This window comes from Chelonia mydas, chromosome 17 (genome assembly GCF_015237465.2).
Source record: "Chelonia mydas isolate rCheMyd1 chromosome 17, rCheMyd1.pri.v2, whole genome shotgun sequence".
Taxonomy (NCBI): Eukaryota; Metazoa; Chordata; order Testudines; family Cheloniidae; genus Chelonia; species Chelonia mydas.
Genome location: NC_051257.2, coordinates 10,405,696 through 10,429,492, shown reverse-complemented (window position 1 = coordinate 10,429,492; position 23,797 = coordinate 10,405,696). Strand labels below are relative to the sequence as shown.

The 23,797-nt window shown below is 45.4% G+C and overlaps 1 protein-coding gene across 2 annotated transcripts in view; it reads right to left on the bottom strand.

Annotated features, from left to right (window-relative positions):
* RAP1GAP2 (RAP1 GTPase activating protein 2) overlaps positions 1 to 23,797 on the bottom strand; it is a 293,053-nt gene that overhangs the window by 235,462 nt on the left and 33,794 nt on the right. The window contains exons 1-2 of one of the 2 annotated variants that reach the window (XM_043531450.1): positions 19,154 to 19,509; positions 10,032 to 10,148 (exon numbers count right to left, since the gene is read on the bottom strand). In XM_043531450.1, the coding sequence (XP_043387385.1) occupies positions 10,032 to 10,148; positions 19,154 to 19,203 (167 nt within the window). In that variant the 5' untranslated portion in view covers positions 19,204 to 19,509. Of the gene's footprint in view, positions 1 to 10,031; positions 10,149 to 19,153; positions 19,510 to 23,797 lie in introns of those variants that run through there. The other variant, XM_043531454.1, reaches the window with a different exon arrangement.

Below are 23,797 nucleotides of genomic sequence, written 5' to 3'. Positions count from 1 at the left end.
CCCTGCCTACCTTGGGTCCGTGCAGCTCCCAGAAGCGGTTGGCATGTCCAGCTCCTAGATGCAGGGGCGGCCAGGCAGCTCTGCGTGGTATGCACTGCCCGCACCCGCAGGTACTGCCCCTACGGTTCCCATTGGCTGTGGTTCCCAGCCAATAGGAGCTGCGGAGCTGGCACTCAGGCGGGGGCAACACGCGGAGCCTCTCTGGCCACCCCAGCACGTAGGGGCTGCAGGGACATGCTGGCTGCTTCCGGGTGCCGTGTGGAGCCTGCCTTAGCCCTGCTGCGCCACCAACCAGACTTTTAACGGTCAAAAGCCGGATGCCTAGCAAACCTAGCATGGGCCAGGATCCCACTGTGCTAGGCGCTGTATAAACACAAAACAAAAAGACAGTCCCTGCCCCAAGGAGCTTACAATCTAAGTAGTTAGATGGCTTGCTCCCAGGCAACACTAGTGTGGAAAGGCCAAAGTGAAAACAAATAATCTCCCAGAGATTTTGCATCTTTCTTCCAAACCAGACTCAGAAAGCCTATCAGGAACTGGTACATTGGGTTTGTGGTATATAACAAATTGATCTAGAATGCAAGGCCTGATTCAGCAATGAACGTCACCACGTGCCTAATGTACAGCACCTGAATAGTCCCACTGAAGTCAATTTTCAAATTTTCCAAAGGACCTAAGTGACTTAGGATCCTAAGTCCCATTTTCAGAAGTGACTCTGGCACTTTAGAGCCTAATAGAACCTAAGTCACCTAGGTGCATTTGAAAATTTTACCCTGTGGGACTACTTGAATGCTTATCGTGCCTTGCTGAATTAACTTTTGAGATTCAGATATGTGCCCACTAGGAACTGGACTGAGTCCCCAACTCTATTTCACCTAGTCCCCAAACAGGCACTGGATGGCAACTACTTCCTGTCACTACTGACATGGGCCCCAGTTGAAATGGTGACCTACAGATGAAAAGCTTTTGTGTGCCACTCCCAATTCCATCCCTGAATTTGACCCTTTTCTTTTGCATTTAATGTATTTCAAGGCCTCTATAAATAAGACTCTGGAAAAAATTAATATCAGACCAAACATTTTAGAGCTATGTAATACATTTATGTATGAACTTAAAACATTTCAGATTACGGTATTTGCCATGTGATTATATAATGTCATCTCATTCTGCAGTTATATTGGTTTGATGTTCATTGTACATCTCCATACAAAAACACAGTATGCCTAGAGATAGTTTTGGGTAAAGAAACAGTCAGCTCAAGTTATGTGAAACATTCAAAGACTAGCTAGGTAAGGGAAGCAAGAAATTAACAATTTTTAAAAAAAGAAACCAACTTGGTTTTATGCAGTGCCCCAATAACCTAGAGCGAGAAAAGCCAGTGGGACAATAAACAATGTTGTGTGTACTAGAATATTAAGGATTTGGAAAGCAAATAGGATCTCAGCATGGCTGGTGAGATAAAGAGCATTGTTCCTAAATCATCTTACATATTTTTCCAGTTATTCTTTTTGTTCCAGTTACTGTGCACTGCTATGCACCCTGGATAGTTATTTACAGCTGTGAAAAGTCGGCCTAAACTGCTGCCAAACCAGAATTCTCCCATTACTCACTCAAACAGGTGGCAGCTTTTTATATCCATTTTGCACAGGTGGAAGTGAACACATTCGCACAAGGCACTGAAGAAATCAGACCCTAAGCCAGCTGTTCCATCTCAGCTGTAGTGGACAACTTACTCAGCTAGTCTGTCTATATTGATTTATACTCTGGTAGCACCCCAAGACCCCAACGCGGGTAGAGGCCTCATTAACCTAGAAACTGTACAAACACAGAACAGAAGAGGGTCCCTGCCCCAAAGAGCTTACAATTTAAATAGATCAGACACCGTTAGCAAAACTGTGAACACCACTGAGAGCAGCAAAAAAGGGAAAACAGGCCTGATTCCCCTCTCATGCCAGCTTTATTCTGGGAAGATCCATTCATTTAAGAGGGTTATACGTGATTTACATCAGTTTGAAAACTGATTTAGGCTCAATGTGAGTATACACAGTATTGTAAGGCAACTTTCTGTCTCAGGCTCCCAGATTCTGTGGAGTATAATTCTGATCTACCTGTCAGCGACTGCTCTAAGCAACAGCTGGTCTTTTGAGTGGTCACTTAAGGTGGGTTTCATCTTATTTTGTTCACATGCCTTTCAGGTTGGCATCCATAGCACATTTTGTCCCCTTTTCTCTTCTATCCTTACTCAGAAATACCAGGAACTAGATAACTCTGAAAGCGTGCTGCACGCTCTTTCCAAATGAAGAACAGGCTGTATACACAGGAGAACATAAATACGTATTTTTGCATGAAATTCAGATAACATGGGGAGTTTGCTGGCCTTAATTGCTATTGGAAGCCTCTGGGTTTGTAAAAGTTTCGCATAAGCTAAATTCGACGTGGTGTATTGATTTAATTTCCATTAGCTTATTTTCAGAGATGTCATGGGCACCATCCACACGCTTAACTCAGAGTCTGCAGTGCTCTCCCCTTGCCACTAGCAGTGATGCTGGATCCTGCTACTTCAAAAGGCACCTCTTCCCAGAGGACCTCTACCACACGGATTAGTGGAGCATGATGTAATCATTCCTAGGAGCACTGCCTCTAGATTTGGTGGGCCAGATCCTCAGGTGGTGTGAACTGGTGTAGAGCCATCAAAGTCAGCGGCATTATGCCAATTTACACGAGCAGAGGATATGGTCTGAATTTCCAGGCAGAACATTACCACAAAAGGGGCTACTTGGGTGCTGGTAGGAGCAGGAGAATTGGAAACATTTCTGTAACCAGGCAATGTGAAATCCATAAGCAAAGTATCAGTGTTCTTGTTACCAGGTGGCCCAGATGGCTTTTCTTGAACAGGACCACGAATTGAATTTATACAGACGTATAAAGCATACCTGCTATTAATCCTTTTGCCAAATTGTACTGCCTCTTGTCAGGACTGTGTCAGCGATCATTATGCAAAGAAAGCAATGGCAACATAGAAGTTGCAGTATTATTAATGTGACACATGATCGGAGTGACAGCCTGAAACTCCTTATAGCATCTTGCGATTGGGATGCCACTCGAGGCACCAAAAATGTTCTTTCATTGAAGCCCTGTAAACATCACACTGTGACCAACAGCAGTTATTATGCAGAAGAAGTGTCACCGCGCAGAGGTACGTGTGACTGTCAGCTCTTCATGACTGCTTTTTCCATCAAAGGAAAAATCAAGCCCTGTCAGGACTCCAGGGTGTCTGGAAATTGCAAAGAGCCTTGCTATGAAGGGAGATAAAAAACCCTGCAACGCGATATTCAGAAGGAGCCATTACCTTGTTACCGCGAATGCATCCCATCGCCTTGATAATGCAAAGTGACATAATTTGCACCCCAATCAGAAAGTACATTGTATGTTCTACAAAGAGAGAGATGGGCAGGAGCCACTGAACTACGATCAGCAGGCTGACAGACTGGTTTTCTGGAAGAGAGGCCTTCCTCACTTCTTCCTTTGCAGCTGGGAGAAGAGATAAGAAGATCTCAATCCACCTGTGGCAGCGGCTGCCAGCCACTGAAGTAGCATTGGAAGTCTGGGGAAGGGACGGGTATTCTCCTTTTCCTCTGTGCATTGATGTGCTGAGGTAATGGAACAAGCAGGGTATTAATTTAGGGTGTGTGACTTGTCTTGGCAGGGCCTAGGCTTCATGCTGGCTCTCTGCACAGGGATGGATTCCACCATTAGTTTTTAGTTACTGAGATAGGCCTGCGTCACGAAGTCTGGATCCAGCTCAGAGCTTCCCCAGAATTCAGGGTGAGTTGTGAACTGTGGGTTTTGGTTCAGCTCCAGCACGGTTTTATTTACCGTCAGTGACTAACTCTTCCTATGACAAACAGAACACATTATTGCCCATTTGGCTTACTGTTCTGTCTCTTATTCCTACTCACTTGTTCCCTATATGATTTTATAATGTTTGGGGGATGCAGAACATTTTAGAATAGGAAGGGCCCAGAAGTGGTGGCCAGAAGAAGCCAGGAGAACAAAGCACTAGAAAAATATGCCATCGTGAGCAATGCTACACTTTTCCCTGAGATAGGGATGACAAGACCTAGTAGGTCATTTTCACCTCTAACTTCTTGGATTCTATTGTAGGATTTAATCTCGCTTGCTCCCAGAGCATTTTGCACAGTGTCACCCCTTACACAAACACAGACAAAGCCTCTGCTTCACATTACTCAGAGAAAGTCTCGGTTTAATAATGAGGAATTTACCGATGGGCATCTCATTTCTGATGGACGTCCTGGACCATTCATGCACCATCATAAGTCTTTCAAACACTTGTTTAAGTAGCAGACTTGATTCTTTACTATTAACACATTGCAAACAAATTGTAGCTCTAGAAATGAAAGTGGATCTAAATGATATTACCCATGCTTCTAGATTCTGCATAGGCTTTTCCTGGCAGTGACTGGTTTTCTATGTTTTTCTATAGCATCTAGCAAAAGGAGGCCTGATCCTGGTAGGCCTCATTGGACCCTACCTCTGTCCAAATAATACATACTACAAACCTGCAGCAAGCTTAACTTTAATTTGACCTGGTGTCAAATGGGAATAGTAATGCTTAACCATCTTTGTCAAGTATTTTGACGTCTACAGGTGATGAGGGTTATAAGTGTTAGCTATTATTGTGCTCTGGCTATTTCGGTCAGATAATTGGAGACCAAGTCCACCAAGACTATCTTAACACATTCAAAACTACTCCTGAACCAGTTAGGGAATCTGCCTACGCTTTCAGTACAGAAACAGTAAATGAATTGGGATCTCCCAACAGCCACCAGCTAATCTCTCAGAGTTTTATCGATTCGACCCCTGCTTTGAAACGTGATGATGTCACTAGTCATGGGAAAAGGCGGGTCATTCCACCCCAGAGGCACGGTGTGCCACACACGCAGGGCCCAGCCCAACAGACATGCGAAATGTGTCGACGTCTAAAACTGCAGCAATGAGAAGCATTTCTACCCTCAGATGTACTCATCTATAGCTCTTTCCGCGTCGGCTCTCAGAGCACAAAGAGGCTCGGACTTACATCAGGCCACAGACTGCACCTGTGGCAGCATCAGGACTAGAACTTGGTTTTCCGGACTCCTCATCCTGCACTCTAATGCCTAGCACATGCTGCATCTCCACTATCAATAATCTCCAAAGGCAGACAGGAAAACAAAATATGCTCCCTGCTACAGCGGTTGAGTGCAATTAGATACAGAGATGTAGCAGTGCGTTGATAAACAGACCAGCAAAGACCAAAAATAAACAGGGAGACAGTTCCTCAGAGGAAACACTAAACCGAGGAAATTAAAACTTCAGCATCACGGAGTCCATGATACACAGTGTTGCTTTGAAACAGGATTTGAATTGGGGATACACAAGCATGAATCCAACACACCAGCATTGCTCCCAAACTATCTTCTTATTCTCCAGAGGCTCAGCTTTCATTTTAAAAAAGAGGTGAGTCTCTAGTTGCCATGGAAGAAACCTTGGAAAAGGTGAACCAATTGCAGCCAATCCAGGGCCAACGCTCTGAGTTTGCAGGGAATCCGATGCAACAGCTCTGAGGTTTGCACTTCTCTATTCATTTCCATGGATGCTAATACAGATGACGATACTTTAAATGTCAACATTGCCACCTATTTCATTGCTCAAGCATGTACGACAGGAGAGTGTGTATTGTACTATGAAGACCTACACAATCGAATGTGAGTGACTGCAAATTTTGGTGGGGGTGGACCTGGAAAATAGCATATATTTTTTCCTCCGTCAATAAAGAGCCAAGCAAGGGATCTGAGCCCCACCAAGAAGAAACAGAACTCAGAGAGCATCCACGATCATATATTGAGCAGCTCCACAATCTACTGAGGGCAGCAGTTCATTACTGGTATCTTGAGCTCGCAGAGCTTATTTTGTGGCTGGAGTCGGTCAGAGAACCATTGTCTTTTATTCTTTCCACCCCTGCTTCAGAGGCACTGGCTTCAGCGGTCTCCAGTGCATTAACCGTCTTTATGTTGTTCACCACGTCACACCTCGTCACACAACTCAACGCACAACGTTCGATGCATTACTTAATCTGGCCACTGATTTTCCACATATTTTATTAGATTTTTTCCAAGTAACTTCTCCGTCCACTGGGAAATCAAATAATCTAATGGAATTAACTTTAACAATACTGAACATTAATTATGGATTACATTTCTTGCACTTAAATTCTGCATTCAGCAGGGTAACAATGCATCAACAGCAAGATTAATGCAAGCAGGGGTGGTAATTTGCAAAGATCAGTTAAAATTAACAGGCAGCTTGGTAATTTAAATAAAATAGACACTCTTTGCCAACTGCATAGGGGCAATTACAATGTCTTTTTGGATGATCCCTTGCTGAGAAATCACCATTTGAAGTAAACAGTTGTCAGATGAATGACATATGTATTCAAATTCACGTCTGCTCTTAAAACAATACAGGAAACTATTATGGCTTATAGCACGCACAAAAGAGAGACGCTCGAGCAGTCTTCTTGTTGCTAAGACTTGGTATAGAATTTTTAAAAGAGATCGGCTCACTAGGAGCTGGTCGCTTTTGAAAATCTGGCCCCAACTGGGGGTCCTGAGCATGTTGGGGGGAGATTTTCAAAGGTGCAAAGGGCACCCAAAGTCAGTGGGAATTGAGGGCCCCACTCAGCCTTTGAAAAACTCCCCCTGGAAAATCTGGCTGTTGTGCAAATTTGGCCCTTAGCTCTAAATCCTGCCTTCTCTCCACATCATACCTTCACTGTGGTATTTTCTTTCTTCAAAAGGGAACGGGGGGAGATACAGGTATAACAGGCCTGATTTTGCTCTCACTTCACTCCTTGGCCTTCCTGCTCAGCGACACACATGTAACCAAGATCAGAACAATGCCCCACATGTCTGGTCCTGGGCCTTAGCACCACATCTGAAATTCCTCCCAGAAAGTTCTACCAAAACAGTACAAAACCACACCACACAGGGAGAAATTCACCAGCTCACAGGGGGCTAGCGCAAGGGCTATGCCCCAAGACCCAATGGACCTTATCTCAAGGGCTTACATAGGGCTTGTGCTGGCTTTTTGCATGGGGTGAATTTCACCCTTCATTATAGTTCTCTCGTCCCCAGTTAGAAAGGGTTCTTTCTTTCTGAACATCCAGCTCCATTAAATTCTCTTTGTTTCCAGCTCTTCTTTGCCTGTCTTGATATTTCTGTCCATGTGAATCCGTGAAGGTAAATATTTCAGAACTCTTAAGAGTGCTTGGAGCAAAACTGCTCCTGAAATAAAGAAGGAAAAGCTTTTAGACGTACCTATGCAGAGATGTTCTTCAAAGCTCTTGAAAAGCAGGAAAATAGGTACTGTGTTATGTGTTGCTTCAGGCCCACAAGCTTTTTATGTTAATTGGTGTTTTATCACAAATCACTCAAGTTAAAATGACAGCCATGCATATGCATTGCGGGCAAAGAGAGCTATAGCGCCCATCAGATCAGTGGCTCAGAGATGTATTTTCAGCGAGCTTTGAAGGGAAGAATGTAGGCGCTGAATGAAATCTCTGCACTGGAACAAATATTCTTCAGCTATTTCATGTACACTCAACAGTTCAGTCTATGCAACATGCAGTCTGCTGCTTCTGTTTCATTTTCAATGTATGCCTCAAGTGTACAAAAATCATGAGTCAGGTCCCGAAAAAATTTGGGATTGGCTTAAAATCATGAAACTTTTCATAATCAGGAAATTTTTCATAATTTTTCTTTAATTTCCAGCTTTTAGCCTTTAGGGTGCACTTGTGTTGTGTTTTCAAGCTTATCTCTGCAACCATAAGGACCAGAAACCTACTTTAAGAAAAAAAGAAAGCTGAAATTCTCATGTATTCACATGACTCCAGGAGCTGGGACTTTAAGAAACAAACCAGATATCATGATGAGACTCAAAACAAAGTCCTGAGCTTTGGCAAAACTGTGTATGTGTGTATATGTAATAGAGCTGGTTGAACTGCTTGTGGGTGGAATTTTCAAAGGTGCTGAGGCAATTCTCAATGGGATTTGTGCGCCTAAATCACTTAACTGCTTTTGAACATCCTACACATATGAACAACAGGCCAAGCACTCTGTTAGAATAACTCCATTGACTTCAAGGAAGTTCCACAAGCAGAGACTTTGATCCAGTATTCATTACAGCTGGCTGTATCTCTGTTCTCTGTTTTTGGACAGACTGTAAAACTGATTAAGAACTTTGGCTGGGATTTTTAAATGAAATCCCCATGGTGTGCCTAGCCACCTGAGGCTCTTTTGTAAATCCCAGCCTCAGTCCACTGAGTTACACAAAGTTTCTTCAGCAGACAATCTAGCCTTCAAAGTTAAGTTGTTGCAGGTCACTTTTGTGAGTTCCAGAATCTGGCATGGTTTGGATTTAGGATCTATTTGTCTGAACACCCGCAGTAATAATACTGTGGGATTCTCAGAGGAAAAGTGCTAGAGAAGCGCAGAGTGGTTCACAAATAATTTAGTCAGCCCCTCTGTGAGGAAAGGGAGTGTTTTTAACATCAGATCAAGAAACTCAGGAACAAAGAGATAAAGGACTGATTCTCCATTACTTTGCACCATGGGTCATCACCCGAGCAGGCCCAAATAAATGCGTTAGTCTCTAAGGTGCCACAAGGACTCCTCGTTGTTTTCACTCTCACACCTGTGCTTCGTGGGAGTGGAACACTTGCACCTGAATGAGTGGAGAATTTTGATTCAATAGTGTCTTACTAGGGGTTATACAGGATGTCTGTGGCAGACAGGAACAGAACCTGGATCTCCCATCTCTGCTTCCAGGGCTTTACCTGCAAGAAACGATTTCTTCCCAGAGAAATGGTTCTGCTTTCGAATCAAGCTCCCACACATATTTGGCCCTGATTCTCCTCTCCCAACTAGCTTGGTCTTCAGTGTGGTTACTCCTGATTTATGTTCCCGTGAGCGACATCTGTATCTGTTTTTCCTTCATTATTCATGATCCTAACTTGTAAAACTTGTCTACCCCCCAAAAGCAAGTATGAAAAATACCACGTCCCTGCTGCCATGAAGGATTTTACTTCCGTCAACAACAATTGCTCTGAGTCCATCTCAAGGCCATTTGTCTTCGTACAGCAATGCAACTGGAACCCAACCTTTCCAGGCAAACAAACTGTCATTTGAACAGATGGGCCTCTAACCCAAATCAGCCGCAAAGACCGCATATGAGCATCTAACATGTTTGCTGAGCACAAGCCTCCTGGGCCGGGGTGTTAAAGCAGCCATCTGTGAGGAGTGAGGGGGTTTTCATGGCTGTGCTGTTTGCTGCTACTTGTGGGCTAACTGATCATTGCTTGCCTTGGTGTACAAAAACCAAAGAGCCTGACTCTTATTCCACCACTGTTCCAGCACCACAAAGGAGTCTTTAAAGAGGGCAAAAGTTACATTTACACTCACCTTAGGCCCCTGTACACTACCAGAGCAGTGTAAGGAGGCTTGAGTGTAGCTGAGAATCAGGACCCGAGTGTGGTCTCTACTGGTACCATTTTATGCATGGCTATTTTATCGCGTTCACCTTTTTTCTTACAACCTATAACCCACAAAATATTTCAAGCAAAATCCTGTGCAATGGGGAGTAGCAGGGATGCTGATTTCCAGTGTAACTCCATTTCCAGTGTAACCTTTGCATCCACTACAGAGGGATCCTTGCCAACCAGGGGCAGATTGCTTATGGTAAGGCAAAAGGAGGGACAGCTGGCGGGCCACTTTTCTTCTCCTTGAAGGAGCAGCAGCGTGAAGCCTCAGAGCTTCCATCAGGCTTGGGGAGATCAGCTCATAACACCCCATTGTAGGGGGGAGAGGCGGTCAGAGATGAGACAGATTTTACTGAATGCCCTTTCAGCCACGGCGCAGGTGCTACGGCTCCTTTTTGAGTGCTTATGGAAGAACATTTTCTGTCTGTTTGTTTACCTGCTTGGTGACGCCAGATCAGCTCGGCTGACAATGTGATGCTGGTGTGGGGAGTATAGCCACTGGAAAGCCGTCAGCGTTCTCTCCTCGATCCGAAAGCGGCCTTCCTTAACGTACCTATAAATAACAAACAATGAGAATTACCTGGAACTGAAATATTTATTAGGGAAGAGCTGTCAAGCCAAAGAGAGAGGGAGACACAAGATCAAAAGAATGGCTGGCTCAGGGAAACTGCAGAGAGTTGCTAGGTCAAACAGAAATGTAATGACTGGAATTACACCGCAATCCTCGCTCCTCCTTGCGTGGCCCTTTTCTGTTTATTAATGGGGACTGGCAAGGGCATCTTGCTGCATTTACGGCGCTGTTCATGCTGGGCTACCATATTAGGCAGCCTAAGAAGGCACCCCCAGGAGAGTGCTGCGTGTTCTCTCCTCCGAGTGCTGTAAGTGGAACAAGCCCCAGGCTCAGCCGTGGAAGAGACAAACCCAATATTTTGCATAGCCATAGGGCCTTGGATCTCAGAACAACTGCAATTCAGCGCTGCTGGCACCCCTGCGAGACAGGCAGGCATTACTGACCCGCTTTTACAGGTGGAGGGAGAGTAAGGCACAAGGAAGTTACAGAAATTGCCCAAAGCCCCACAGATAAGGGGGTAGAACTGTGGCTCAAACCCCAAAGTCATGACTAAAGATATGCCAGGGTGTGTGAATTTAGCCCACACAGACACACCCCGAGCTAACTTTAATCTCACATCACAGAATAGCCAAGCCATGGCAGCTGTCATGGGCTAGACCTCAGGGTTTGTGCAGACCGCACTAAAGCTTGCACTGCTGTGGTTTCATCGCTCCAAGACCCAACCTAGCAAGATTCTGATTCCTGATCCTGTTACAGTAAGGCCCCTTTACACAGTGCTGGCCTTAAAGTGAGTGCAAATGTAATTTGACAGGTTTCAGAGTAGCAGCCGTGTTAGTCTGTATCCGTAAAAAGAAAAGAAGTACTTGTGGCACCTTATTTGTTAGTCTCTAAGGTGCCACAAGTACTCCTTTTCTTTTTACAAATGTAATTTATACGTTCAATTTTTATGCCCCGGTGCAAGGAGGCCTTAGCGTAAACAAAAATCAGGCCTTCTGTGACTAACTCACTCTGTGACCTCAGGCAAGTCAGTCAACCATGGAGTGCCTCACTTTCCCCATTTATGTAATGTGGGGTAATCATAATTCTCTGCCAAGAATACTGAAGTGATGGATCCTTGGTTGGACAGTGCTACAGAAGTACAAAGTGTTTTTATAGTAAATAAAGATATTTCTATCTGGCACAGTACTCCCCCTGGAAAATTATAACAAAACAGAGCAAGTTGTTTTCATTTCCACAGCATTCTGCAGCCACCTGAAATCACAGGTCTTTCAGGGAACTGCTAGGATGAGCTCCTGTGGATGATGAGGAACTAACAGCGCCCTCTAGTGGCACTCAGTGCTCCCTGGCTGCAATAAAAATCCATGACAAATACAAATCAAATTTTCAAAACCATCCCCTAATCTTGGATGCCTCCATTTCCAGTTTAAACATCTTGGGCCGATGCTTCAGAGGATGCAGAAAAACATAATCTACCCAGTCATTTCTCTAGTGCGACACATGGGCAGGGGTGGGGAGTTATGGTTTTAAACTTGTATTTTCAGACTTAGTTGGTTTATAAAAAATTCACACGGTGCAGCTCCTTAAATGGTTTACAGTCCTGTCACCCCCTCAACCCTCCCCAAAGTGTTTGCTTTCAATGCTGGACACCAAGGGCCCGATTCTGGTGTAATTCCATTTCAGGGCAGTTGCTCTTCATTTCCACTAGTGTAAATGAGCACAGGATCAGGCCCAATGATCATCCGGACAGTCTGTGAAATTGACTAGACACCAAAGTCTCCAATGGCCACATAGAAGCTGTGCTGGATGATCATGGGAAGGGTCTCCAATCCAGCCCTGTGTAAGGCAGGGGCAGAAAGCCCACAATGGGGTCGGACTGAGGAGGGCATGAGAAGTGGAGATGTAAGCTGTCTTTGCTTGGATCCAGTGGCACAACAATCCATGCAAGAGGTGAGGCAGGGCAGCTCACTGCTTGCCGACCCCAGGTGAGGGTCTGTTTTATCGCTGAACTCAGGCTCTGTGCAGGGTGCATGGATTTCACTCTCAGAGAGCCGGGACCAACTTCTGGGCATTGGCAAATCCAGTAAGATCTAGACCAGTTACAGACAAAATCATCTGCTCTCTCTAAAGCCTTGCTGTAGCAGACAGGGTGATTTCTGAATATCAATGATTTATAACAGTTGTCCTGAGCCCCATAAAAATAATTGGAACAGGCCAGGACTCAGGCTGGTTAGTTTCTTTTCTGTCCATACTGTTTGTACAGGTCCTAGCTAATTTAGTGGCACTACAGGCCAGCTTCTTAGCAGACGAAAATCAGCGTTTACAACGGCTACAGCTACAGCCCTACGGCTTGGAGCGACATATGCCGCTTAAATGAATTTCTTTGCATCAGCACCCTGTGTAAACTGCTCTTTAAAAAGGAGTGTGTCCTGGTGTCTGAATACATGTAAGCTCTATTCTTGCCATTGGTTTACTCTTTTATCCTGCTGTAGGTATGCAAAGACACCTAAGATACGTATATATCTACAGTACACACTGACTCTGCAGCCAGTGATGGAGAATGGCTATCTTTACATTCCACCGGCGTCTTTCATCTATGTATCTCAAAGCATTTTACAAACATTAGTTACTTAAGCCTTGGCGTTTTCCAGCAGCTGAGCATTTCAGACCCTCAGCTGGTGTAAATTAGCAGAACTCTTTTGGCTTCAGTGGAGCACCACCGATTTACAGCAGCTGAGGCTCTGGCTCATTATAGCTATATCAGTCCTCTGGGGCACAGAAAGGTTAGGTGACTTGCCCAAAATAATTCTGCAGCTCATGCGCAGAGCCAGGAATAGAACCCAAGAGTCCCAAACTCATCCTAATCTCAGATCACAGGAGTCGCACACCAATGTAACACCACTGGCTTCAGAGGAGTTAATCCTGGTTTATACCCCTGTAAGAAAGATCAGAAGCAGCCCCTACCCACTCTCTAAAGCTCTGGAGCATCTGCTTTCTAATAAGACATTAACTCATGTGCACAAGGAATTCGTATCCACCAAAACTTTGGTGCCTGATTCTGATCTCACTTACATGGATGTAAATCACAACCATTTCCACCAAAGTCATTAAACCAGGTGTATGGGATCAAAAATCAGACCCTTCAGTTCTATCCAATTGTATCTTGGAAAGGAAGGAAACCAAACCATGTGTTTGGCTGCTGGGCCTAAATTTATCTGAGAAACATTACCGTGATCTTGTTTTGTTTTCCGGTATAAACAAAACACGTTTTAGAATCTTTCCAGAAGTCTGTGCAGGGCTGGATTTGCAACTGTTCAGCATGGGCATTTGCCACCAATTTCCCACCAAATGTTAATCTAAGTCTAGATCAGGACAGAAGATAAATGCCACACAAATTGTTCTTACCTGCCAATCAGTGGCCCCTACGTTCCAAAGATGCCACTCCTGCATCCTTTGCACACCCAAAACTCCCAAGGAGGGGCGAGATTTTGCTGTCTGTTACGTCAGGGTAACTCTGGAATAACACCATTAATTTCAATATGGCTTAGGCCAAATCCTTCCCAGGTTTAAATCAGCAGAGTTCTACTGATTCCAGTTTGCACCAGTGGAGAATCTGGTCCATTGCTTTCTTCCAAATTTACATCTACACAACGGAGAGCATAATCTGGTTTCTGAATGGGAGATGTGTGCGCGCAAGGAATGCAGGACTGGGCCCTAGGTTAGGAAAATAGACATTTGGGTTTGTTTATGGAAACCTACAGTTGAATCCAAGCCTGAATATGTATTATCCATACTCTGAGTTTACCTTTTCCACCTCAGACAGGTAACATTACTGAACTGTTCTCTCTTTACTTATAAAAAACTTTGCACTTCTGATCCATTTAAACACAAGGATCTCAGGATCCTTTACAGCTCACACAGCTCCTGTGAAAATTATTTGATAGTCGTTTTACATATAAATAAATCTGAGGCCTAAAGACTAAGATTTCCAAAGCAGTCAAAGGGATTTTGGCATATTGTCCATTAAAATTTAAACGGATTGAAGATATGTGCCAAAATCCTCTCTATTGGTTTGAAAATCATAACCAAGTGATTTGCCCAAGGTCACAGAGTAATTCAGTGGAATGGCTTTGAATAGAACCCAGAAGTCCTGACTCCCAGTCTCCATCCCATGCTTGATACCACTTCAGTAAAAGAGAGACACAAGAAACAAATCCCCCACTTGCAAAGCAGCCCCTCCCCATCCCTGCTGTAGTAGTTTGTAGCAGGTCATTTCCTACATGGCGGGATGCTTTCATTCTCCTTCTCAGGCAGAAGAATTGATCAAACAGTGGAATGTAACAAACCATCATTTATTCACAACAGAGTTTCCATTTCTCTTAAGTTTTGTTCTGACTAGCCCATGCATCCACTCTGTCCTCAGTTTTATTATCATCTCCAAGGCCAGGCTAATATCCCTGAAACATTATTTAGGATGGGATGCCAGATGTTGAAGCTTACTTAATAACGTTCGAGTGATGAATCATGGGTTATTATTGCAATTAAAGTTGTGCATGTTCTTTAATGCCTGGGCAAAATATCTGCAATTACAATTGTTCCCTTCTTTTAGAAAAAAATCTGCTGTCTAGCTTGTTCCAGACAATCAGCGGCACTTAACATGCCCTCATTTGAATATGAAATGTCATCACTCAGTGTAATTATTAAAGCATCTGTAGAGCTGAGGGGGGCTGGAGGGGTCCATATTCATTTGGAAGAGTGGAAATCATAGCGAACGCTAATGTCTCACACCTCTCCCCCAACAGGCAGGAGATCAGTACATAGCACTCAGCTGACGTGGGCTAAAGTTCACTCTTCAGGAACAAACAAAGGCCCCAACCCTGCAAACACACATGGTGAGTAACTTGATGCCTGTGAGTATGCAGTTAGAGGCTGGAATCCTAATGCTAATCAACAACATAATCATTAACCAGAGCTCTGGGGAGACACAGTAAAGCGCTGATGTGGAGTGCTCCATCAGGCACCTGCCCATACTGGGAGGTGGTGCAGATCCTCCCCATCAGCTGGGCCATCTATCCATGATACCTATCAGGTTTGTACTGTATCATCTGAGCACCTCACAGCACCCCTGCGAGGTAGGGAACTACTATTATACCTGTTTCACCATCGGGGAACTGAGAGAGGCTAAGTGACTTGACCAAGGCTACAGAGGAGGCCTGAAGTGAAGCAAGGATTTGAACCCAGGACTCCCCAGTCCTTGCACAGTTCCCTAACTCCTGGACCATCCTTCCTCCCACCTCACTGCAGAGTTCCAGGAAGCAAAAGGGGAATGTGTGTGATGTATCATCTCCAGAGCTGGCCAGCTGGCTGGTGCAGTGGGAGCCTCCTCACCTGTGCTCAGGCCTCTGGAAGTGCTGTGTTTTGTGACAGTGCCTGGCCCTTGTGCAGGGGTAGGGGGCTCAGGAGGGGAGATTGAAATGGGAGGGGTCTTGTGGCTGAGGACTACTCCCGAATCAAGGTTTGCAGGCTCATGCTTATTCTTTCCCAGTAGAGGAATTCCCTGTTGAACTCACAGCTTTTTCTGAGCCCTAGCCAAGCCCGGGAATAGTTAATCAGAGCCATTAACAGTACCAGGTGGTAAAATCAAAGACAACAGATGATGCAAGACTCTTTGGACCAGGCATACAGGTTGTGATACTTCATCTTTAGCCACTGCGCAGTGTCACTGCTGCAATCCTCTTTCACTTGGGTCTGCACACAAAAACCACCTGAATTCAGAGAGGCACAGAAAAGAATAGGAAGGGGGTGGATGAGCTAATTTGCAAGCAAAGGTAAAAGCACTAAATGGGCCTAATTCTCTTCTCTCATCACTAGTGTAGCTCCATTGGCTACAGATAATGTTTGTGATTTAGAATCTGGGAGAATAATTTCTGTCAATGAAATTTTAACTTGACCTAACCTTCTAATAGGTTTCCGTTGCAGGAGATGTGATATGTTCAGTGGAACTTCTCCACTTTGGACTGCCCTCATTTCCTCACTTCAGCAGAACGTTCAGCCAAATGGAGACATCAATGTTTGCAATAAAACTCCTGTTGAGTTCAGTGGGCTCATGATTTGGCCTTACACCCTCTAAACTGCTACACAAGAAGGTGAGCAAGACACCAGCACCAAAAAGCTGCTATAGAAATAGGAACACAGGAACTGCCAGACTGGATCAGAGCTGAGGTCCATCTAGTCATGCATTCTGTCTCAAACCATGGCCAGCGCCAGATGCTTCAGAGGCATAAAAACCCTGCAACAGGCAGCTGTGGGATAATCTGCCTCCCATATTAGGTCTGATAGTTAGAGGTTGACTAAAACCTGGAGCATGAAAACAAGCAATTTAGGAGGCATATTAAATCTCATGAATTATGTTCTGGATATTCTTGTTATCCATACAAATGTCCAGTTCCTTTTTTGAACCTTTGCACAGTGGCTTCCTGTGGTAATTAGTGCCACAGTCCAATTACACCTTGTGGAAAAAAGCATTTCCTTGAGTTGTTTTTGAACTTGCCATCTTTTAATTTAGTTGCATGTCCTTTTGTTCTTGTTCAACATCAGGCAAAAATACATTCACAGGCACAGCACCAGTCAGCTGGCTGCAGCGACAGCTATTTACGCATCAGCACCTCTCTGGTGAGTCAGCATGTTTGTCATTTGCATCACGGGATTCCATCTGCACTTAAACCATGCACCGTTCGGAGAACATCACCGTGCAGCTGTCTGTCAGAATTATGCAGCTCACCCAAGCCGGCTTGACTTGGCTCTGCCATGTTTGAGACGCTGCCCGAGGCATCCCTTTTAGGAAGCTTTGTGGTGCATCAGAATGTGCCCAGCTTCGGCACCCCTTGCAGAATGTTCTTTGCATTCCTGAAGGACATCACAGCATGGATTACGTGGTCATGATGAAATCATGACTTCTTGTTTTCATGGTGCATTGGCAAAAAGAGACGTGATCTGCTAGCTAGTAAAACAACAGATGAGGTACAGATGTAAGGTCTTTAGGGCGGGGATTGCCTTTTTATTATCTGTTTGTACAGTGCCTAGCACAATAGGGTCTTGTCCATGACTAGGGTTCAGGTACTACCACAGTTATTAATAATCGATAATAAATCCCTGGGTTTTCTTGTCACGCTGGGTATTCACCTTTGTGTGCTCACTCACTAGTGAATACAGAGGCATCCAAGCTCCAAAAGAAGCTAGTTTGTCTGCTAATGCATTACACCTCCTACACAGTCTGCAACAATGTCCCCAAATGCTTAGTACTAGTGCTGTAGTATCCGCTGCTTTGGGACAGGGGCCATGGCTGCAAAATACTGTGAGGGTTTAGCAACTTTGTAAACTAAGTATTAAAATATTGGCCTAGGCACTTAGACACTGTCGGGAATAAAGATCTCTCTGGCAGGCTGCAGGGCATTTAAAGTATGCAAGTGCTAAGTAGGCAAAATATAAACTGCAGAGGGAAAGTTTTGCCTGCAGAGTGTAAAGTCACTGGAGGCTTAAAATTCTCTTCCCAGAACAATCCTCCTCAGAAGGTTTGCCCTTGTGGTGGGCCAGGGCCACAAAGTTGGAATCCAAAGCAACTCATCCCTCCCCCAACGTTCAGATGCAGAGTTTGGGTTCTGCCCCCAAAAGCATCCTGAGCCACATCGTTCGGATCTGGCTCTGAGCTTTCCCAAGTGTTGCCAGTGGTCAAACACAGGATTTTGTTTTGGACCTGTCTTTAGCTGTTACATAAGCTTTGCAGGGTTGTAACCCAGAAAGTCATTCAATTTGCATTTCGGCATTGCTGCAGCATCCCACTCAAGGGCGGGGAGCTTTGGCATCATAAGCGACTGAAATAAAAACTAGCACAGAGAAAGCCTGTTCCAAGCTGGAATCCTCCACTAGCCCCTCTGAAAGAGGGCCCAGACCAGGACAGCCTGCCCCCTACTTGCCCCGTTTGTAGCAGTAGCAATAGGGATACAGGCCCCAACACACCCTTGAAGTAGCCACACCTGGGATAGCCCCATATACTGAGACTCACCCTACTGCAGCAGCCAGGACACACACAATCCCAAGAGGCACATAGCCCTGCCCCCTCCAGTAGGTGGGGATTTCCTAAGACCTCCCCGTCCCACACTGTCCCCTCCAACAGCAGAGGGGCTGCCCTTTGCAAAGATGGATGTACCCTAGGAAGATCCCCTTCACCAGCAGCAAGGATTCTGCCCTCCCCAGTGCCAGAGATGAGACAATCCCATACGTCCCCCTCACCAGCATCAGGGCCCCTCCTCAAAGACCCTCCCCTGGAGCAGTGTCTAAGATAGACCCCCTACAAGAAATGGCGGGCGGGAGGGGGGGTTCCTCCTCAGGACCTCCCTGCAGCAGACACCGGACACACCTCCCCACTGCCCAGGACCCCTGCAGGAGCTGGAAGACCCCATGCTCCAAAGACCTCCAGTGCAGTCGCTGGGATGCTGCACCTCTGGGACTCCCCCCCTCCCTGTAGCCAGGGCACCACCAACCCCAACACCGCAGCTGGCGCCCCTCACTCCCAGGGCAGCAGCTGGGACACCGCTCCCAATGCAAAAGCTGGGGCCTGTCCCCTCCCATCTCCCCCACCCCCACCCCAGGGCAGCAGCTTGGATTCAAAGTCACCAGCACCTAGGAGCTCCTCCTCAAGGGTGGATCTCCCTGGCGCCCCCTCCGCATCCAACAGCTAGGACCCCCCCGCAAGTAGAGCAGCATCGGGGATGCCCCCCTCCCACCTCACCCCTACTGCAGCAGCTGGGGATTTCCCCTCCCAGGGCAGCCATGGAGGGGGGGGGGAAACCCCACCCCAGTGCAGCAGCGGACTCACCCCCAAGTCCCCTTCACCAGCCTCAAGGCCCCTCCCACCTCCAGGGCAGCAGCGGACCCCTCCCCAGCACCTCCTGCTAAAACTCGGATTCCCCCCCCCCCCGCCCCCCACTCACCATCGCACCAGCTCCCATCGCTTCTCCCCCGGCGCTCTGCGGCATGCCATGCCCCCCCCGGCCGTGTCCTGGGGGTGCTGCTGGGGGCCGCTCCGGACTGCGCCTCCAGCCAGGGGCGAGCGGAGGCTGGGTAGCAGCAGCCCTAGCCCCTGAACTGGTGCATTGAAGGCAGAAAAGGGCTGAGCGAGCCTAGCTTTCCACCCAAACGCCAGCTGGAGCCGGGGGGGGGGGCGAGGCCAGAGGCCGCGCGCCGAGCAGCCCCGGGGCTGGGACGCTCACGGGACGCCCCCAGCCCCAAACCCCCGGCAGCTGGAGTTTCTCTCTCAGGCTCCTGCTTTGAGGGAGGTTTCTTGGCTGCCGGATCGCCTTGCTTGGCCCCCGCTGGCAGCAGCTCAGTCCCGTGGGACTTCAAGCTCCCCGGCCCTGGGGCAGACACCTCCCCCGTTTGAATCCGCAGCAGGACTTGCCCCCAAAGTTTCGGGCTAGTTGGATGCCGGGGTGGGGGCTTAGTCCAGGCTAACCTCGAGCTCAGACTGTTCTTGTACTCCGTGGGTCTGTGAGTTTAGAGCTGGACAAGGACATTATTCTGGTGTTATTTTGTTTACTGCAGTGGTACCTGGGAGCTGACAAAGAACGGAGCCCCTTGGAGCTAGGCGCTGTACAAACAGAAAGCGGTGGACAGCTCCACCCCTGAAGAGCTTACAGGTAAAACAGACACATGGTAAGGGAAGGGATATAACACAAGCAGAATGAACAATATGATAGCAGCAAATGGCACTGGGTATGGGGAAGAGGGAGGTTAGTTAGGAAGGGATGGAAAGAAAAGTGAAGGGAGAGGGGACACTGCAGGGAAGGGGACTCTTGGGACAGGACAAGTCTGTCCATAAAACAGGGACATTAGGGACCATAGTGCCTCCCTCCATCCTAGCCTGGAGGGACCACTTCTAGACGTGGATGCATAGGTCTGTCTCCATTCCTTCCTTCTGACAATTAGTCCCACAGCTGGTGGGAATTTTTTTGGTATGGATGACCCTTGACTGAGAACTGAGCTGAGACCATAAAACTCATTTCACATGGGGCACAGTCCTAAATTGTTCAGAGTTGATGTTATTCACGAGGCACTTGGGGAAAGATACAGGATAATTGTGCAATTCATTTGATTTAATCTGGCAGCATATATTTACATACATCTAATTAGTTAGATTTTCTACTTTACTTATGGCACTGGGCTTGCAAAAACCAACAGTAGAACCCATTCAAAATAACACTACTGATTTAAGCCTCTGGGTGCTGCAAAAAAATCTATCTAGAGCTTTTTAAAAGAATACAGATATGGATTCATCTGCAGTGAAATATTTTACTGACATTTTCAGAAACTGCACACTTATTTAACCCTTTGTTTCTGCACTGTTGAGAATTATGATTTCATTGTCTTAGGAAAAGGTGTGGTTTGTTTGTTTTTTAATTTGTAGATGCTCGTTTCATGTAGCTGACATTTGGAAAATGCCAGATTTCTGAAGTTAGGCAATTCCTCTGTGAACATTTTGTGCATGTCTATCTTATGTAAACCAATACCCAATGTGTTCCCCCAATAACCCAGTTTGCAAGGCACCACGTATTACATGCATAGGTGAGGTGCGCACAAATGTATAGGAATTTTATGGTCATAACCCTCAGATTTTAGACTTAACTATAACGAGAAGCTTAGGGATGTCCCCACAACACACAGAATTTGTTTATATTCTTCATTTTGTCCATTTAAAAAGAAAAAGAAAAACCAAAACACTACTCTATCTGCACACAGTTCTCTCCAAGAAAGTGGCTGAGGGAGAGAACGAACCACATGTGACAGTCAGACGAGAATCATGTTTAATGCACAAGGGAAGGTGCTCAGATACTGTGGTGATGAAAGCAATATAAGAAACTATATGATAGAACCAGAATTCTAATACATAGGAAAAATACCTGCAAACTAAGTGTCTGATCCAAAGCATATTGAAGTCAGTGGAAAGATGCCCAACTAGCTTTGGATCATGCTTGGTGTTTGGAGCCTAGTCCTTAGGAAGTCATATGCAAGACACTGTATTTCCCAGGCAAAGGGACCTCCATTCCATTGCAAACTCCCTGGATCCATGCAACAGAACAGCAATTTTGCAGCAGCTTCATTTAAATCAAACACTGAGGGTTTTTTTAATCTCTCTTTTCTATGGCGTGTGTTACCATATTGTCTGAGCACTTGACAACCATTAACATATTTATCCCTCCTAACATCTCTGGGGGGTGGAGAAGTACTCTTATGTTCACCTTACAAATAGGAAAGTGAGGCATAGAGAGACCACGTGACTTGCTCAAGCTCACACTGGAGGAAGCCTGTGGGGAGCAGGGACTTGAACGTTTTCTGCCTGGCACTGTTTTCTCTATTACGATAACACAGAGCTACATAGTGAAAGTTGGCTGGAAGCACTGTCAGCTGATAGTTGGGGCTTTTGACACTTGACGAAGCATGGGAAACAGTTTGGACCAAGTGCATCAGCAGGATATTTTGGAAGCAATTATCAGCCAGCAGTTGTTGACACCTGAATTGTCATAATTACAGTTCCAGGTTAACAGCCCTTTGAGGAAATGGGTTCCCACCTCACAGAGCCTATCAATTCAGGATGACAACACTGCCTCGAGTTCATGTTTTCAAGGTCGCCTTCACAATCAAGAGGATATAAAAACATCGGCCGCCAACCTGCAAAGATGTAGGCACATGCTTAACTTCATGGGTTATGAGTAGTGCGAGTGGAATCAATGTGACTACTCAAGTAGATCAAGCTAAGCATGCACCTAGGTCTTTGCAGGATCAGCACCTCTCTTTTAAATAAAAGAAGGAGAAAAGAGCTTAGAATAGGAGACGAAGGATGGATTCCATGGCAAATTCCGTGGCAGAATACACAGAGGATCTATCATGTGTGCCTTTCAAAGGTGTGTTTCCCATACAATTCAATGTACTCAATCCTCGAGTTAGATATATTTATTGATATTGATTTTATAAGGCCTCCCTTAAATTCTATGCACTTTTTCCCTGTTTCCCAGGGAAATCTTAACAGAAATGCTTATACTATTTGGCGGATGTATTTTCTGGCTGCTTAATGTCCACACACACAAAAAATGCATGATGTTTATATTCATAAAAGTTATCACCCAAGATTGGGATCTCATTGCAGTACTCATCCATCATCAAGAAGTGCCCTTGTCACACGCTCATTATAAATTCACAAGCTAAAACAGAGGACTCGATACTGCCAAGCGATGAGACCATGCTTTCGGCTCCAGTTTCCCTCTAAAAAAAATACAATGCTATGCAATGTACAGAAATGCTTTTATGATGATGCAGTAAGTGACCAATCCTCAAGAACATAAGCAAAACTCACATGGAAGAAGATTATAAGCTTTACAAGCGAGGGGCTGTCTCTTGTTACATAGATGTACCATGCCTGGTGAAGAAGAGTTCCAATCTTGGTTAGGGCCTATAGGATCAATTGGAATACCAAGGTGGCCAGGATGCTACTCAAGAGATGTGGGTTCCAGTCCATGCCCTACCACAGGCTTCCTGGGTGACCTTGGACAAGTCACTTTGGCTCAGATCCTCAGAAGTAGGTAGGTGCCTAAATCCCATTGAAATCAACAGGAATTAGGTGCTTTGAGGATCCGTGCCTCAAGTACTCATCTGTAAGCATAAAACATAACAGCACTTCCCTACATCACAGGAGGATTTATTGAGAGGATAAAGGCTCGGAAGGATTTTGATTGTTATTGGTAAATGTCCGTAGACCATTACACACAAATTGATGAAAAAGGGTTTCCATCGATAATTATCGGAAATTTACAGATAGACAAAGTGAGGAAAATGCTGCTTGCAAACTTAGAGTTTGATTTAAAGATATTTACTTTGTATATTTTGACATACGACGTTGACAAAGTTGTGTTTTAATGGCTATGAGGCTTTAACTTTTTGAATCTCAACATCTACGGTCATTAAATTATTATTGCCTGGCGCCCCTCTTGTCTGACACCCCCCCAAATTGTGAAAATTTAAATCAATAAAATGATTAAAACCCACAAATTTTCAGAGTTGTGAAAACTTATGACACAGTTTTATTATCCACTGAAATTATAAAAAAATAAAAATCAAATTCTGCCGAGCCTAATTATAGATTGTGCGGTGCTCAGATGGCGATGGAGATCAAGTAAATACATGTGATAAAAAGAAACAGTAATAAAGCATTTTGCATGAATCTGGTCAGACTCATCGATATTAAGACCCATTTACACCACGCCAGCAGGGTAAAGGCACAATAAAGCGAGTGTAAGTTACATTGACTCCCACTTTCTGCCAGAATACTGCAACTGGATCTGCACAGGTGGGATTTGCGTCAGCAAAGAGCATCATTGATTTCAATGAGCCACAAGAGTCTGCCTGCATGGATCTCACTGCAAGACCAGGACCTCTTCAGGATTCTGCCTGTTATTATTTATTTTCCAAATCTAGGTGCATTTAACCTTCGCAGAATATGGTTGTGCCACCACAACCACTGAACAACATTGCTTAGGCTAAATTCTTCTGTCCTCTTGTGAGTATGCAGAGCAGGATCTCTCTGA